The 18,977-nt window shown below is 42.6% G+C and overlaps 1 protein-coding gene across 7 annotated transcripts in view; it reads left to right on the top strand.

Annotated features, from left to right (window-relative positions):
• The window catches only part of ATXN2 (ataxin 2), a 69,834-nt gene extending 59,502 nt beyond the window's left edge, over positions 1-10,332 (top strand). For 4 of the 7 annotated variants that reach the window (XM_069960781.1, XM_069960782.1, XM_069960780.1 and 1 more), the window contains 5 exons: positions 1,114-1,167; positions 7,354-7,499; positions 8,473-8,697; positions 9,451-9,616; positions 9,710-10,332. In XM_069960781.1, the coding sequence (XP_069816882.1) occupies positions 1,114-1,167; positions 7,354-7,499; positions 8,473-8,697; positions 9,451-9,616; positions 9,710-9,738 (620 nt within the window). In that variant the 3' untranslated portion in view covers positions 9,739-10,332. The remainder of the gene's footprint in view (positions 1-1,113; positions 1,168-7,353; positions 7,500-8,472; positions 8,698-9,450; positions 9,617-9,709) is intronic. The other 3 variants (XM_069960784.1, XM_069960785.1, XM_069960783.1) reach the window with 1 other exon arrangement.
• The last annotated feature ends 8,645 nt before the right edge of the window (positions 10,333-18,977 follow it).

Raw genomic sequence — 18,977 nt, 5'->3', positions numbered from 1 at the left:
AGCCAAGAGCTATGTCTCCTGCAGCCCTATACACAATGACCGGAGTGGTGAGACGCATGCATGACTCGCTGCTCTGTTTAAAACAAACACTCTAGGCCCCATTCTTAAGATTGTTGAGGGGTCCCAGTGGTCAGGTTCTCTGCGATGTGCCAATGTGACACTTTTTGGATAGGGGATAAGTGATTTAACTTGAAATAGCTCTTTAATGTAGATATTTGATAGCTGTTGGCTAAATGTTCTAGCAGCAGCTATCTTTCTATTCCCCCCTCATACGCCTGAATGCTCCGCTCAGAATGGAGAAGAGGTCAGCTTTTACCAAACTACTTTGGGCGATCCTTCTCTTCCTAAACATGTTTTGGACACGAGTCAAATGGTCCTGGCAAAATTGACAGGTTCAGCTGAACTTTTTTTATAATATGAATATATTGGATGCTCTTAGTAATTTCCTTCCCTAAGAGTGTGTAAGTCAATGCCTAAAAAGAACATTGGGATCCCACGTCCAGACATATCGGGGACTGTGACCACTGACTGATGGCTCTGGCCACATGAAAGTGATGATGTATGAAGCTGCCAGATAACAGTAGTGATCTGTAGGACATTGGCATATAGCAGTAAGATATGGTTCCACATTTCAAAGCTATTGGGTGCCATTTTGAAAATTGATTTTGTGGCCACATTCTTTGTAAAGGTGAAACATGTGATTTAGTTGTAATGCCACATGTAGCTTTGCCTTGCAGTATGCCACTGAATTCTGTGTCAGCTCTCTAAGCTTGAGACTCAAAAAGGTGTAGATGCCCTCCCAGCTGTGCGCCTATGTGATGACACTAATACTTGTGTGTACTCTGCATTGAGCATCTAGTTACGATGTCATTCAATGCTGTGTAGGTTGGCGAATAAACAAGCAATTTTCTGAACATAAATATGAAGTTCTTATTTGTCATTTCATTACTACCAAGAAACCTCTAAGTGTGCATGGCGACTTTGTTACATTGACATCTCTCCTGCTTCACTTTGAAGCCGTAGCGAAATAAATTTCATACTCATTGTCCATCATGTCAGCCTTACAATGCTTTCATCAAAGGCTAATTTGCGTTTCTATTTCCCCAAATTCAGCATGTCCTAAAATTCCAAACAACAAGGAGACTGCCCCTTCTTTCTACTTTGCCAGTGAGTTGTTGTTTTTGTTTCCCTTGCTTTTACTTGACTGTGCTTGTAAACACACATAGTGAATGATGAAAAAGCTTTCTTATGTGGAATAGGAAAACAGGCTCTCGAATAGATGCATCATAGTTATGATATACTTGGCTACGTTTCAGGTAAGAGAACCACTAAACCAGGCATGGGGAACCTTTGGCCCTCCAGCTGTTGCATAAGTACTATTCCCATCATGCCTGGACAGCCAAAGCTTTGCTTCGGCTGTCCAAGCATAATGGGAATTGTATTTTTGCAACAGCTGGAGGGCCGAAGGTTCCCCATCCCTGCACTAAAGACACAATTCCCCCCCCCCCCCCCCCCCCCCTTTTCTTTGTCCTGTTAAAGGTAATAAGGTAATGCAATAAACTAGATAAGCTGTTGCACTCCTATGATGGAGCAGAACATCAGAAAATGCAGACATGAGCAGGCCCTTACAAAGGTTGTTTTATCCTAACCCCTTTCCATATGAGCAATATGAATGTCACCCCACACTTAGATGTGTATTACGAAGACTTTGTCTCAGAGGAGAGGTCTGCCTGCGTGCGGTACCTTTTCATTAAAATGAGTTGGAGACACAAGCGGTTAAAGAGGGAGAAGTGAGGCGATCTCAGCCAAGAATAGGGCCCTATTAAGAATAGGGCCCTATTATGCAAAGCGATAATAGTCTGATTATAGTTTTGTGTAATAGAGTCAACGATAAGCTGATGACAACGATGCTACGTGTCATAGTGATGTTCAGTCGACAGCTAATGATTGAATAAACTGTTATATGTTACCTCTCCACACTCAGTTTTCTCCTGCCCTCTGCTTGCTTCCCGGCGCTGCGGCTTCAGAACGGTCTCTGGGCTGACAGATTGCTCAGCCAATCGCTGGACGCGTCAGTCTCAGACAGTGATTGGCCTAGCAGCCTGTCGGCTCAGAGACCGCTCTGAAGCTGCAGCGCCGTGAAGCAAGCAGAGGGCAGGAGAAGACTGGGAACATGGAGAGGTAATGTATTAACAGGGCTGCACGGACATCGCTAACTATCTATCTATATACACATACACACAGTCCTTGATTAATGATAATCGAGTCATGTAATAGGCTCAGTAAATGAGCGCTGATCTAGCAGATCAGTGCTTGTTTACATTATCGATCGGGCCCCCATTGGCCCATCTAATAGGACCCTTAGCGTTTAGCAACCACAATCTAATGGTATGTCTAGTAGACCAACTATTAAAGAAAATAATTATATAGAAAATACATGTTATTTAGCGTTTGGGTAGGCCTGGTTTACAGCCAGTATGGTATTTCCCAGAGAATAATTATTATATTTTTAGTACAGTTAACGTGAAATGACATTGAGCGGTTTCAGGGCCACAATGTACCACATGTTTATTGAATACTAACTATATATTTTTTATTTTTCCTACAAATAAAATATGTACACATGGAAATGGTTATGATGAGCCTGAAAATAACTTTTGAAATCTGTTTAAAATGTACAGTTCTTTTTACATGTATTGTTTTAGCATCCACACTTCTTGATTGCCAGCTTATTGTCTTTGTGGAAGTGCTTTGAGCACTTGTGTATATATAACACAGTCCATCAGCAGGAGTAATGGCAGCCGCATGGGGAGGCCGGTGTTACTCGCTTTACTGCCCAAAAATGGCCCATAATCCTATGGAAATGGGTAATGTGTTGTTTTTCCTGGGGTTGTATATCTAACTATTGCCCATTCTAAACTTCACATATATCTGTAAGTAAAGTAAGACTGTGATGTGGTGCCTACATTATTTGGCTCGTAGGACAGACATCTTTAACCAGTCTTGTACATAAGGCTCAGCTAGAAACACGAGAGTTTAATTACATTTACAGCCTGTCTGTGAAGCCACACATGCTAATCTTTTTGTGGAAAATCTGCGGCTGTTTTTGCTCTGTGGATTTCACCCCTATATGTTGAATGGGTAAAATCTGGGACATGCCTGCGCAGAAATAATTGTGCTATATATTTATAAAAACTGCAACATGCTCATTTTTCTGTGCTGACAATCTTTGCTAAGTTGGTGGAGTCTTCAAAACCCTCTCCACTTGTATTGTATTGTACTGTAATTTACTGCTGAATTTACACCTCAAATCCCTCTATGCCTGAAAATACCCAGGACTTTCTCCATTATGGAACCATGACACATTTAACAGGGTTGTGTAGGATTAGAAAAAGGTGGCCATTTTTCATGTTTACGTGACAAGAGGTGTGGCCAGCTAGCACAAAAGATGCAATTGGCCGTCAAATGAACGACTTCTCAATCATCAGCTGATCACAGGCCAATTATTGACAATGAAACTTTCTGCTCGCTGCTGATTGGCCCGTGCAAAAAGATGGAAGTACCAGACACAACACAATAAGAGATGTAGAGCCCTTCCAGGAAGCAAGAAGCCAAGTTTTTCTACTCTTTAGCAGCCGTTTTAATTCTTCCACATGACTGATTCACTTTAATATTTCAGGCAAAACCAGTGGGAATAAAATGTGTTTTTTTTATAAAATGATATAGTTTAGGGGAACTAACATGATGGTGGAAGACTCTAACCTGCTCTTATGTTCTTATTGGGCCGAGAACACTGAAAATGAAGGTTCCCTCTTCATGAATATTGAGGCGGCGCTCTGTGGTGACATCATTGTGGCGTTCATCATTGCCGAGTGCCGGATGAATATTCTCTCTCTATATATATATTAAGATGTCACTGTCTTCATAGAAAACTTTTGACAAATCATAGACACATGTCAAAAGTTTTAATTTGTCCAGGTCTGAGTGTCCAGACCCATACCGATCGGGAGAATCGCAAATGGCGGTCCTCTCCTGGCTCTGGGTCATGTGATCAGTCAGGCTCATGATGTCTATGGAGCCCGACTGATCATGCGGACATGGTGCAGCATGGGCTTCTCCCTGCTTGTTCTCCCAATGGGTCATGAAATGTCTCTATGACGTGTCAAATGTTTTCTATGATGACAGCTGCACTTTAAAATAAAGCTTGACTATCGAGTAAAGGTAAGACCATTACCTTAGTTTTTAGTGTCGCGGGCCCTGTGGCTTTGAGTCCTCTCACCTGCTCTTAGTTTCCCTTTAAAGAGTACCTATCTTTTGAAGTTGTGTGAAATTCCGATTTTCCCTGCACAGTCCTTTCCCTGACTGCAACAATTTCTGCTTTAGCAACGTTATTGACTCATTTTCTACTTATTTAATGTTATACAGAGATTAGAAGACAAATAAAGGGTACACTGAGCAATAGCTTTTATATTTGCATGGACTTTCACCATAGATGGCGAGGCCCGGCATCCTCTTCTGGTGAGGCCCGGACATCATTTTGTCTGTTGGGTGAGGCTCCAGTAGAAAAAGTTTGAGAAGCACTGGTGTAGCAGATACTTTTCCTCATTCCTGTTTCTAACATTGAATTTGATGATGGGAAATTGCTCTGAATGTGATTCACCAGCCTGTCACTTAGGCTTTATGTAGTAATGAAGTACAAGGTTTTGCACAATTCTTTCCACAGATAAAATGTATGTTACGTGATCTGTCAAATGCACCTTTCAGTCTCTGATCCATCTTAGTTTTTTAGGTTGTCTTCTGCATTTATGGCCAATTAGTGCAAAAGTTCTGTCCTAGTAGCCGGGGAGATGGTGCATTATCTGTAAAATGTCGTTGAAATACAATGGGGTACGCTAAATAAAACAAACAGGAAAAGCAAAGCAGTTTTTCTTAGCAACCAGTCAGATTGGTTCCTTGAGGTTCACTTTTACTGTGACAACTTCCTTTTCTAATCGTTCTCATTGGCAACTACTGTTATAGCCACAGGGAGGATTAGTGGGAAGTGGTCAGCTCTACATCACGTTCAGACATCAAGTGTCAGAAGGGCACTGTGTACCCCTCTCTGCCTGACTTCCAGCTCTGAGCCCTGTCAATAAGGGAGGGGACAAGAACCCTGTGTTCCGCACTACCTCTTTAGCACTTTACCTCTTATTGTGATGTAGAGACGACAAAAAGTCTTGCAGCAAGATGTCTGGATCTGTTTTTATTATCCCAACTGCATAAGTGATTGCATGCTGTGTATGACTGCTCTTCAGGGTGTCCGGTCACATGTATGCATTCAGGTCACATGTATGTATGCTTCTCTGTTCAGTTGATAAGCTAACAACCCTGTTGGCTACATGGTTTTTCCCTTGATCTAAACATGTAGCCTTAAAGTGTCACTGTCGTTGTGGTTTTTTTTGTTTTGTTTTTTTTTTTTTGCACAAAGTTTCTTAAAATTGCCTGTACTATTGATTTCTGAAACTGAAATTTAAACGACAGTGACACTTTAACTGTTCTGCCCGAGTTGTTCTTGGGCCGAAGCCATTACAGTTTTACCTGAACCGGACTAGAGCTGATCACAGGGGGCTTTGCCACTGCAACTTTTGCAATCGATCAGCTGGAGTTAAGAACCAGCAAGAGTCACTTAAAGTGATACTGTCTCCTCCTTACTCTGTGCCGTTCTCACAAGCTTAGATGCTGCACATTTGATATTTACCTGTAACTTTTCTGTGTCTTCTTTCTGCTGTAAAATTTCATCGGTGGTCACCTAGGCGGGGCTTCCCAGTGGTTGGGCCCTTTTCCTAGTAGGGAGATGGGGCCCAACTGCCATGAAGCCCAGCCTAGGTTATACTTTCCAAAGAGGAAATGAAGCGAGAGTAAGGGTACTATTACACGGAACGATAATCGGCCGAATGAACCGATTCGGCGACTATCGTTCTGTGTAATAAAGACAACGATCAGCTGATGATCGTTGTCATCGGCTGATCGTTGATATAGGTTCTGACCTATAATTGTCGGGTGCCAACCGCGCACCGCTACCGCGGCCAGTGATTGGCTGAATGGCCTGTCAGCTGAGACAGGCCACTCTGAAGCTGGAGCGCGCGGACCCGGGGAGAAGCACAGAGGAAGGGGAGCCCTGCAACCTGGACAGGTAATGTATAACGTTTAAACAAGGGCTGCAAGGACATCGGTAACTATGTCCCTGCAGCCCTTGTTAAACGATTATCAGGCCATGGAATAGGCCCAGTAAACGAGCAGATCGGCGCTCGTTTATATTTATTATCGGGCCCCCATTGGCCCGTCTAGTAGTACCCTAAGAGGGGTGATAGTATCACTTTAAGGCCAAGAGAGCAGTGCATGGAGAGGAGGAGTTGGTGGTCTACGGTGTCAAACACTGCTGAGAGATCCAAGAAAATCCGCGAGGAGTAGTTTCCTTGTGACTTGGCTTTCAGGAGATTACTTGACACCTTAGTAAGATTGGTTTCAGTGGAATGAATGGACCGGAAACCAGACTGCCGGGGGTCAATTAGAGCGTTATCAGAGAACTCTGTGATCTTGTCCGAGTTATGACATGTCCTATTTTCTCACAGAACAGAATGCGAATCTGTGAAGAAACGACACATGTGAATAGCGCAGTAGAAAGCAGTGGACAACTTTACAGAACGTGTGAACTAGGTCTTTTAGTTCCTTCATAGGTTTAGTAAGCTTTTTTTCCCCCTGCATTCCCCAGTTTTTCATTGTAGATGTTACTTCTCATGAAAGGTGTGTGTGTGTGTGTGTGTGTGTGTGTGTGTATATATATATATATATATATATATAGTTTGTCACCCAAGTGACCTCTGCTAAGTTAAATATACTTGTTGTCACATGATAGGATGTCCATACACACACTGTGTATTCGTGTAGGCTGCCCTCAGGTTGTGTGTGGTATTACAGCTAGACTCTATTCCCTTCAGTAGAACTGAGCCGCAGTCAGTGGAAACGAAGGACAAAAAAGGTGCTGTTTCTGGAAGGCAGTTGTGTTTTTCTAATCCTGGACAACCCCTTTAAAATTTGTTGCTTGGTTCCTACTTAAAATTTTAACCCAATCCGTAAAGTACAAAACCTGGTTACATTGTGACAGCTGTTTTGACAGACACTCTGATGTAATTTCACTAGTTTGTCACATCATTGTGGGAGCTGCTGCTGACGTGGGAGACATCCACACTCCTCTCCTTCATAAATATATTTATTTTTGCTGGCTTTTACCGAGTATTGCTTGACTATATGACTATGCTTGTTGTTGATTAGTTATAAGTCAATCTCATTTTATTTTTCCTTTTTCACTTACAGTTTCTACTAGCTCACTAGCACAGCAGTATGCACACCCCAATGCTGCATTACACCCACACCCCCCTCATCCTCAGCCTTCAGCTACCCCCACTGGACAACAACAGTCTCAACATGGAGGTAGTCATCCAGCACCAAGCCCTGTCCAGGTAAAATTAAAGTATAGGTATAAGAAGCGTTTTAGTACTTGAGTTTAAGCAAAATTTCCAGAAAAGTATATAGATTGTATGTTCGCTGGGAACCCTATCTATCACAATAGGAGAACTGAATGGAGCCTCAGTACTAACTGCTTTAGGCTGGGTTCACACACTGTATACTTCAGGCAGTATTTGGTCCTCAAGTCAGGTCCTCATAGCAACCAAAACCAGGAGTGGATTGAAAACACAGAAAGGATCTGTTCACACAATGGTGAAATTGAGTGGATGGCCGCCATATAACGGTAAATAACTTCCATTATTTCAATATAACAGCCGTTGTTTTAAAATAACAGCAAATATTTTCCATTAAATGACGGCCATCCACTCAATTACAACATTATGTGAACAGAGCCTTTCTGTGTTTTCAATCCACTCCTTGTTTTGGTTGCTATACAGCCTCAAACATACAGCCTCAAATATACGTAGTGTGAACCCAGCCTTAAAGTGTAACTATCATGTAAAAAAAACTTCTTACATGTCAAATATTTGCATCGGTCAGGGTCCAGGTGCTGAGACCCCCACACATCACTAGGACGGAGGGGCAGACGTGCTCAGGAGCGTGGGCTTTGCCCTCTCTTCTCTGCTTTTAACTTGTAATACGAGCAGCCTATGAAGCTTCTTGTATACATAATTTCCACAAGTTCCATAGGCTTCCATTATAATTCCGCATGACTGCTCTTATTAGTGGAGATGAAGAGGCAAGAGCGTCTGCCCCTTCGTTCTAGTGATTTGGCAGGGTCTCAGCACCCAGACCCCGACTGATGCAAACTTCTGACATGTCGCCATGACATATGAGTAGTTTTTTTTAAATGATAGTTATACTTAAATGTTTTTGCATCTCTTAACTCTGAACATCCTTGCACAAGGCAGCCTTTACCAAGAATGACATTTCAGTAATGTTATTGTTTCTTCATATTCTTCATAGCATCATCAGCACCAGGCAGCCCAAGCTTTGCACCTTGCTAATCAGCAACAACAGTCTGCAATTTACCACACGGGGCTGGCTCCAACACCACCTTCTATGACCCCAGGCTCTAATGCTCAGTCCCCACAGAACAGCTTCCCAACACAGCAGACTGTTTTCACAATTCATCCATCACATGTCCAGCCTGCCTATACCAATCCACCTCACATGACTCATGTGCAACAGGTAAGCAAGAATACTTACTGCAGAGCAGATGTAAGTTCTGTTTTTTCCGTTCTGCTACATAACCTGTAAGATTTATTGACTCATAACAACAAGTGACATTTCAGACCCATTAATGGGGTCCTTTCTCAAGCAAGTGCACCGCTTGAGAAAGGACCCCATTGACTGGTCTGAAATATCGCTTGCTGTTACAAGTCAATAAATCTTCACCGTTCACAAATTTTTGGAGTGCCGCAGTTGTGTTCTGAAATTTTTTTTTAATGACCTATATTGTTGTTTTTTTCCCCCTTTTTTATAAGCTTTTCCCTTTACTGTTATCCATTGTAGCAGAGCTTATCCTTTAGATGGGGTTAGGTGAGGAGGCCTTAAAGGTGAAGTCCCGTGGGGAAGGGGGGGGGGGGACTCCTAGGTCCAGCTGACAGCTGCTGGCCCCCTGCAGCTGTTCTAGCTGCAACACCACGTATCCAGCTGATAGATGACCCGTTCAGCCAATCAGTGACTGAGGTGGGACATCGCTTGAGTGGGTCATCGGGAGCGGCGCTACGAGACACAATACAGAAAACATCACTGCCACAGCCTTTATATACATAGTGCCCTGTGAGCATTAAGTATGGAGCCTTTGAGAAGGCATACATGGATATGAGGAGCTGCCTCCTTCTGCTCCTTGACACAAGTGTTTATAGTCTTGTCTTTGGTCTATAGTCCTTAGTAAATATGATCTCAATATGGCTGACCCAAGTCTCATTTACTGTTAAGGCTCATGTTCAGTCGGGAATGGTTCCTTCTCATCCAACTGCTCACCCCATGATGCTGATGACTGCACAGCCACCAGGGGGCCCTCAAGCAGCGCTTGCACAGAGTGCTTTACAGCCCATTCCTGTTTCTACAACTGCACACTTCCCCTATATGACACATCCACCAGGTGAGTTTTGGTTCAGAATGTGAACAGACTTCTATGTAACTTATAGTTTTGCCCTTTTGTACTCAACTATGATTTGCTTTGTTTGTCCTTCAGTGCAAGCACATCACCAACAACAGCTGTGAACTTGGAGTTTCTGTGAAAAAGGCTGGAACCCTTTTGTAGGCCAAAAATTTTCCCATCACTTTCTTCCCTCCAGTGGAAGTTGTGACATCTAGAATCTCTCATATTTTTTTTTTGTTTGTTTTTAAAGGAAAAAAATAAAAAAAATAAACCTGATTTCTGCTAACCTCCAATAGGAATGCTAACTGATCATCCTGCAGTGGGAAAGATTCGGACTAAGTAGAGGCATGTAGGAGCGTGCAGGCTGTCAGTACACTGCCTTGGTCCTCCTAAAGCCCCACCTTTTTGCTTGCTGATAACTGGAAGTTATTTATTTTTAAAGGCCCTTCTAAGTTATGGACTCATCAGCCAGCGAAGGAAATAACACGAGTGATTCTTGCTGCTATCTTCACCTTTAAAACAAAAATCAAGACTCTAAAAACCCCTTTTTATGTCTAAACTTGAAACCGATTCAGTAAGATTCTTCTCATCAAACTGATGGATTATTATTTATGAATCAGGTTTGATGTGGCCACTGTCCTACATCAGTGGAGTAACTTTTAAGTTAAGGAAAAAAAAACTTTTACTTTGTAGATAATATAAAATAAAAACTTAAAAAAAAAAAATAAAAATTAAAAAAGTTTTAAAAACTGAAAAGGTACTTTGTGTTTAATGTATTGATATTTTTTTGACAAATGTCGCCTATGCAAAAGAGTAAGAGTACTTAAACATGAGTGGAGTGTGCTCTGCATGGTCAACTCCACCTCTGCCCAGGCAGCTCTCTTCATGGAACGCTGGCACTAAGACTCCTGGACTTGTGATTGATTTGGGTTCAACCTGCAGCAGTCAATATTTCTACTAGGGAAAACCTAATGTCTGAAAACCTGTTGGCAATTTATTGTTTTGTTTTTTATATCTAGGGGAATGTGGGTGAACTGAATGTACTTATTAGGCCTCATTAGGTACATTGAAGCCTTTGGATTCACTTCTGTGCAAATGACTAGTGTCTGTGTCCTTGGTGATCATTTCTGGGAAGAGAACAGTTATAAATTACTTTTTCTAGCAGGTAGGGCCAAGGAATTCAATGAGTTGTACTAAATCTTGTAGATTGTAGATACTGTAGTCACTCAATAGTTAAAGGGCTACTCCAGCCCTTTATATTTTTTATAACCAGCTTATTCTTACCTCATGACGCTCTCACTGGTGTCCTCAGGTCCCGTCCGCTGAATGCTCTCGCCACCACTTTCGGGAGACATACTCTTCAGTGACAGCCCACTTAGCCAGTCACTGGTTGATGTCGCTCTCCCAGTGATTGGCTGATTGGGCTGTCACTGCTGAGACAGGTTTGTCTGAAAAGTGGCGGGGGACCTTGAGATGCTGTGGCAGGACCCCGGGGAAGTGTGGTGAGGTAGGAGTAGCATGTGTCTTATGTTGTATATAAGTGAAGCAATATACAAAAAAAAAAAAAAAAAAAAAGCAGAAACAAATAGAACAATACTATTTGAGGGACAGGGCCACAGAAGTAGCACTTCTGTTTAAGTAGAGCCATTGCTTTGAAGGAGCATTATATGGGGTGAACAAAATAAAAAAAAAAAGTAACATTTACATTTATAGTTTCATTGTCTTGGTATGTGTATTTCCACAGGCATGACCTAATATTAGGGACAAGCATCTGCAACTGGCAGGAGTAACCAGGAAAAAGTGAATAAGACTTGTGAAAGTCATCTATTGACTTAGAGAAAAGCATTGTCAGCAGAAAAAATGAGGTGTAAGATAGCTTCCAGGTATGATAGATGTCTATATCTATACCTCTTTCTATCTCCTATCTATACATCTATCTTTCTTTCTAGCAAAAGAATACTTCATAGCACTGCGTCTCCAGTGAAGGAAAACTATTTATTCCGAAATCAAAGTGGTGTTACAAAAGCGTGCAGCACAGCAACGTGACAATGTGATGTTTCGGCGTGATTTAACAAACCACCGTATCTTTAAAAACACAGGTGAGATAATTAAGCGTCTTCTCTAAGAGGCAGAATCAGTTGTCAGGCAAGAGTGTAGCAGTACATATGCAAATAATCTATTCACATAACTGCGGAGTGTCCATCAAATATCCAGAGCGTGTTCATGTCCGTTCAAGTCCCATTCAGACATGCACAAGTGTCCAAAGGTGAAAAATTGGCGGTACACATAAAGTATCTGTTCACCACCCAGTGTGCAGGAGGATTTCCACATACGTACCTCCACATAAGGAAAACTTGTGTTCTGTTAAAAGTTAAATAGATGTGTCTATACAATGTATTACCATATCTGTGCGGTTCTGCCACACTGGTAGCTGATAGAAATCCAGGAAGTGGAAAAAAAAAATGGCCTCTGTGCCAATCCACATTGTCTCCTGCTCCCACTGCTCTCCCACCTTAGGACACAAATCTTCCATGCCTCTGTCTCACATTGTGTGCGTTTGCTGAGCACAGGCTGATGATGCAGACGGGGGCAGGGCGTGATGTCACAGGAGGGGCGGCTGGATCCCCCAATTCCTGAGTGATCCACATTCTCTGACCAGCCAGAAACAGGTGCTTGCAACTTCACTGATTGTGCAAATCTCTGCAGTGAAATTAGGGCTGTGTTTACACATGTTGGAGTTTCATTGCAGTACTGCAGCGTATTCACAAAAATGAATCATAATATGTGCGTGGAAATGAAAAAAAAAAAAAATTAAATTAAAAAAGCTTTACTTCTAATATTGGCATTACAGGTAGGGAATACAGCGCTGTGTGGTGTTACAGGTAGAGAATACAGCGCTGTGTGGTGTTACAGGTAGAGAATACGCAAAAGAACACTGCAGAGTCACCATCACGTGTCTCGACGTCCGTGAACTAGCCAGACCTTCCTCCGGGAAGAAACAACCAAGCCAAAGAATGTCTCCAATTAAGGAAATTACTCAAGCAAGGTATCCATCCACAGACAGCTGTTTCGGGGTTTTTGCCCTTCATCAGTGTGGAGTAGGTTTCTGGCTAGTGGGAGCAATGACTAGTAAGTGCATGCAAAAGGACGCTGGTTGACCTCAGTGAAATCAACCAAAACACCGCAGAGACACAATCACGTGTCTCAATGTGTATTCTAGAACATTGCCCCCTGGTCGAGAATACAGCACAGGTAGAGAATACATTGTGCTGTTTGGTGTTACAGGTAGAGAATACAGTGTGCTGTGTGGTGTTACAGGTAGAGAATACAGCGTGCTATGTGGTGTTACAGGTAGAGAATACAGTGTGCTGTGTGGTGTTACAGGTAGAGAATACAGTGCTGTGTGGTGTTACAGGTAGAGAATACAGCGTGCTGTGTGGTGTTACAGGTAGAGAATACAGCGTGCTGTGTGGTGTTACAGGTAGAGAATACAGCGTGCTGTGTGGTGTTACAGGTAGAGAATACAGCGTGCTGTGTGGTGTTACAGGTAGAGAATACAGCGCTGTGTGGTGTTACAGGTAGAGAATACAGTGTGCTGTGTGGTGTTACAGGTAGAGAATACAGTGCTGTGAGATGTTACAGGTAGAGAATACAGCGCTGTGTGGTGTTACAGGTAGAGAATACAGTGCTGTGTGGTGTTACAGGTAGAGAATACAGTGCTGTGTGGTGTTACAGGTAGAGAATACAGCGTGCTGTGTGGTGTTACAGGTAGAGAATACAGCGCTGTGTGGTGTTACAGGTAGAGAATACAGCGCTGTGTGGTGTTACAGGTAGAGAATACAGCGCTGTGTGGTGTTACAGGTAGAGAATACAGCTTGCTGTGCGGTGTTACAGGTAGAGAATACAGCGTGCTGTGTGGTGTTACAGGTAGAGAATACAGCGCTGTGTGGTGTTACAGGTAGAGAATACAGTGTGCTGTGTGGTGTTACAGGTAGAGAATACAGGGTGCTGTGTGGTGTTACAGGTAGAGAATACAGCGCTGTGTGGTGTTACAGGTAGAGAATACAGCTTGCTGTGCGGTGTTACAGGTAGAGAATACAGTGTGCTGTGTGGTGTTACAGGTAGAGAATACAGCATGCTGTGTGGTGTTACAGGTAGAGAATACAGTGTGCTGTGTGGTGTTACAGGTAGAGAATACAGCGTGCTGTGTGGTGTTACAGGTAGAGAATACAATGCTGTGTGGTGTTACAGGTAGAGAATACAGCGTGCTGTGTGGTGTTACAGGTAGTAACGGTGCTCTGTGGGTGGAACCACGATAAAATGATAAAGTTCTGCAAATCAGTAACACAATGAAACTGCAATGTGTGAACACTAGATGTTCTTTAACATTTTTGGGCAGGGAATGGGCAGGACTGTGATGAACAGCTGAGGGAAAGCATTGCATTCTGGAACCAGTACTGCATTGTGGGAATTGCTCAACCAGGAAGTACAGAACAATCTTTCCCCTAAACAAATGGATTTTTGGTTTCAAAACTGGGATAGATGGGTAAGTAATGCTATTAGCTTCTGCAGAAGGTTAATCTTTTTTTACCTCTACTTGGAGTTCCACTTTGAGAAATTCAGCAGACTGATGTATATACGATCTCGCTTCCATTGCCAGGGGTCTAAGTTTTTTTCTTTAGGAAGATTGATCTATTATTTAACACTGATCCTCTCCCTGGTGGGTTAATCCCATCCTTATGAATTTTAGGCAGGAAATATAGTAATTATAATCTTGTGAACTTTTATTACCAAAAATTCTCTTAGTTTCTCAGCAATGATTTTATGTTACAATGCTTCTTGTAAAGTCACCTCTGTTTTTGTTCCATAATGCTACATTTTGGATCACTATATAATTCAGCATAGACTGCAGTATCATTAAAGGGGTTATCCAGTGCTACAAAAACATAGCCGCTTTTTCCCCTCTCGTCTCCAGAATGGGTAAGGTTTCAAACTCTGTTCCATTTAAGTAAATGGAGGTTAATTGCAAACCACACCTGAACTGGAGACGAGGGGGGGAAAAGTGGCCTTTAAAGGGACTATCCAGTGCTACAAAAACATGGCCACTTTCTTCCAGAGACAGCACCGCTCTTGTCTCCAGCTTGGGTGGCTTTTAGCTGCTCAGTTCCATTGAAGTGAATGGAGCTTTATTACAAACAACACCAGAACTGGAGACGAGTCGTGTTGTCTCTGAAAGAAAGTGGCCATGTTTTTGTAGTGCTGGATCACCCCTTTAAGCTGCCGCTAGGCCTCTTCAAGGTACTTACTCCTGTCCATGATCACTACGGCCCCTCCTTTATCTGCTGTATTGATTACAAACCTGTGATCATGGGCCAAGGAGTTAAGCGCCGTGATGTCGGCTGTTGTGATATTAGGAGGTAACACTTTCCTTTCTTTGGTTTGCTGCTTGATGTTGTCAATGTCCCTTTTTATTATGCTATGAAATGTTTGTATTGTGGAGACAGCGTGGGTGGCAGAAACTCAATTTCTCTAGTAAGACTAAGTTTATTGACATCACGATTTCTAACACTCCTTTGCACATTTGTAGCAGTTTGCGGCATTGTACTAAACCATACCATAGGTTTAACCGTCTAACAAGTTGTAATCTATCCAGATCTAATTCGAACCAGTCTATACAATTACTAAGACAGTAGTTTAAAGGAGAAGTCCGGCCAAAACTATTTTTTAATATGTTATTACTTATGGAAAGTTAGACAAATTTCTAATGTACATTAATTATGGGAAATGCACATATAGGGCTATTTCCCTTAATTTAGTAGTTTAGGGAGATTTCAGATTCTCTGAAATACCGCAATGTCACGAACCGGGGGTGTAATTACAATGGAGTGTCCAGCAGGGGTGCACTATATATAGAAGTCAATGGTACTCATTGACTTCTATATATAGTGCGCCCCTACTGGACACTCCATTGTAATTACACCCCCGGTTCGTGATGTCACTTTTTTTTTTTTAAGAGAATCTGACGTCTCCCTGATCTACTAAATTAAAGGCAATAGCCCTATATGTGCATTTTCCATAATTAATGTACATTAGAAATTTGTCTAACTTTCCATAAGTAATAACATATTAAATAGTTTTGGCTGGAGTTGTCCTTTAAACCTTTAGATGATACTCATTTCATTAGTATTTATTGAATAAGAAGACTTATTTACCGCTTTTTTTTTTTTTTTTTTTTTTTTTTTTTCCTTGTGTTTGTCCATGGTGTCTCGCTTTCCCTCACTGGTTTGCTTTTTTTTCTTCCTCCTAGTCTCGTCTTGTTTTCTTGAGTTGGTTGTTGACCTAAAAAGACGACTTGTTCCATTGTAGAAATTGACATTTGTGTCTTTTTTTACTTTTCTTTTGACATTTTTCTTCTTGGAGATCAGCTTTAAATTTTTCCAAGAACAGATCCTGTTTAGCTTTAAACGGTGAGAATTGTTCCGTAGTAAGAGCATCTTTGAGCAGGTTTTCAGCTTCCAACATCTTATGAGTTATAAATGTGATGCGTATATTGACATTGTTACATGGAGATTACTCACCCAAGAAGCAGAGGTTCTTCACTTGTTTCCACATTAAAGTGGAAGCCATCCTTTTGATATATTCCTTGGGCCGTGGTCAAAACCCTGTTCGCTGGCACCTGTACACTTTATACCCTGACTGTTGTATTTCTGATATCCTGCAATAAGCTGGCACGCAGAGTGCTTTTGTGCTGCTATTATGGTGGACACTGTAGCAGCACATGAATATTCCTACAATACAGGGGAAGTGGAGAGAATCGAGGTTGATGCAGATTATCTGGACATACCTTCTATTGATTTGCAACGTCATTCTGAATTTGTTTCTAAAAAGAAAATTACCTTGAGACGTCACATTTCTACATTGGGCAAGTACTATAAACAGAACTAACCAATAGGCTTTAGAGCAAATACTGCTTCACATTGACAGTATGCAGAGACAACCGACCGATATAACCCATAAGATGTTGGAAGCTGAAAAGATGCTCTTACAACGGAACAATTCTCACAATATAAGGCTGAACAGGATCGGTTGTTAGGAAAAATTTAAAGGAGACCGGTCACCCCCCGCTGGAGACCCTTATACTTACCCCTTCTTTCCAAGTCATGCGTCTGGAGCCGGTCCTGGGACGGAGATATCCCCGTCGGAAGCCCGGCGCGCACTCCTGAGATGAGTCCGACACCCATAGAGAATGACTGCTTCATTCATTCTTTATAGGTGTCGGACTCATCTCATATTTCCGTCCTGGGACCGGCTCCAGGAGCGGGACTTGGAGAGAAGGGGTAAGTATAAGGGTCTCTAGCGGGGTCGGGTGGCCTTCACTCCGGCACAGGGGGTGACAGGTCTCCTTTAAAGCTGATCTTCAAGAGGGATTATAACTAGTCGAACAAACAAGACACTGGAACAAATAACAAGAAAAATAAAAAGAGAGACTCTATATAATGGTCAATTTCTACTACGAAAGAAATTATTTTAGGTCAAAAACAACCTTGGGGAAAATTGAAGACGAGACGAAGAGGAAGAAAAAGGCCCAGATCTCGCAAAAAGCAAACCGGTGAGGGAAGGAAGACCAGCACACCGTGGCGAACATGAGGGGAAAAAAAAGTTAATATTTCTTCTTATACGCTAATTACTAATTAAATGAGTATTATCTAAAGGTTTAAACTAATGCTCTAGTAATTGTATAGACTGGCTTCAATTAGATCTGGATGTATTACAACTTATTAGGGTCCATTTACACAGAAAGATTATCTTCCAAAGATTTGAAGTCAAAGCCAGGAACAGACTATAAACAGAAATCAGGTCCTAAAGGAAAGACTGAAATTTCTCCCCTTTTCAGATCCATTCCTGGCTTTTGCTTCAAATCTTTGGCAGATAATCTGTGTGTGTAAATGGACCCTTAGACTGTTAATCCCTTGCCGCAAAATGACGTTTGGGGAACGTCATGTAAAACAAGTAGTTCCCGCAACATAACGTTCCCCAAACGTCATGCTTTCCCTGCCTCCTCTCGCTGTCCCTAACGGTGATCGGGCAGCGGGAGGAGGCTATGTCACACACGGAGGGGGGGGAGATGAAAATGTATAATTCAGACCCCAGATCAGCCCCCCTAGTGGCTGATCACTAACCCGCTCCCCTCCCCGGGCGGCCATCAGATCCAAGATGGCCGCCCCCATCCCTGCGAACAAACGACTTTTGTTCGCAGGGATGGAAATGAATAAATGATCAAAGCCCCATGCTCTCCGCCACCGGGGCAGTGATCGGGGACCCCCCTGTGGGGTCCCGGAACAGACAATCGGCGGTATATACTATATACTGCTGATCGCCTGTTCCCAGTGCAAAGAAGCACTTTTTATCCCCTGTCACCCCCGTCCCCCAGTCACCCCCCCCTTCCCCATATACATTACCTGATCCTGGAGCTCCTTCCTCTTCGGCGTCCTGGATGGTTATGAAGTGCGCATGCGCTCCACAACCAGCCAACTCTGAAAATTTAAAGTGACAGAGACCAATTTGGTCTCTGTCACTGAACTATGATTACTGTGATAGAAAATATCACAGTAATCATAGTAATACAGTGAAAATGAATGTGCAAAGTACAAAAAGTGACAAACATACAAAAAAATAAAACACACCTTGTATCCGCCCCGGGTTGCCTGTAATCACCACACGTTGCCCCTAACCACCGCACGTTGTCCGTAACCACCCCGAATTGCCAGTGACCCCCTCCAGATGGTGCGTAATCAGCCCTGATTGCCCGTAACCCCCCAGATTGCACATAACCACCGCACGTTGCCCCTGACCACCGCACGTTGCCCCTGACCACCACAAATTGCCAGTGACCCTCTCCAGATTGCCCGTAACCACGCCAGATTGCCCGTAACCACGCCAGATTGCCTGTAACGACTCTAAATTACAGGTACCCATCCCAGATTACCTATAAGCACTTCAGTTTACCCGTAACCACCCCAGATTGTCCGTAACCACCGCAGGTTGCCCGTGACCGCCCCACATTACCTGTAATCTAATTTTTTATTGTATTTTAGTAACTGTGCTATTCTAATAACTATTACTAGCTGCAGTTTTGCTCCAGCAAATTGGCGCTCCCTTCCTTCTGAGCCCTGCTGTGTGCCCACATATGGGGTACTGTTTTACTCAGAAGAACCTGCAATACAGATTTTGGGGTACGTTTTTTCTCTTGTTCCTCGTGAAATTAAGAAATTTTTAACTAAACAAACATATTATTGGAAAAATTTCAGTTTTTCATTTTTACTTATTTTGAATACTTTCCTCTAATACCTGTGGGGTCAAA

Source organism: Dendropsophus ebraccatus, chromosome 3 (assembly GCF_027789765.1).
Source record: "Dendropsophus ebraccatus isolate aDenEbr1 chromosome 3, aDenEbr1.pat, whole genome shotgun sequence".
In the NCBI taxonomy this organism is placed as follows: domain Eukaryota; kingdom Metazoa; phylum Chordata; class Amphibia; order Anura; family Hylidae; genus Dendropsophus; species Dendropsophus ebraccatus.
Note: the sequence above shows the minus strand (reverse complement) of the source record. Positions and strands in the feature narration are given on the sequence as shown.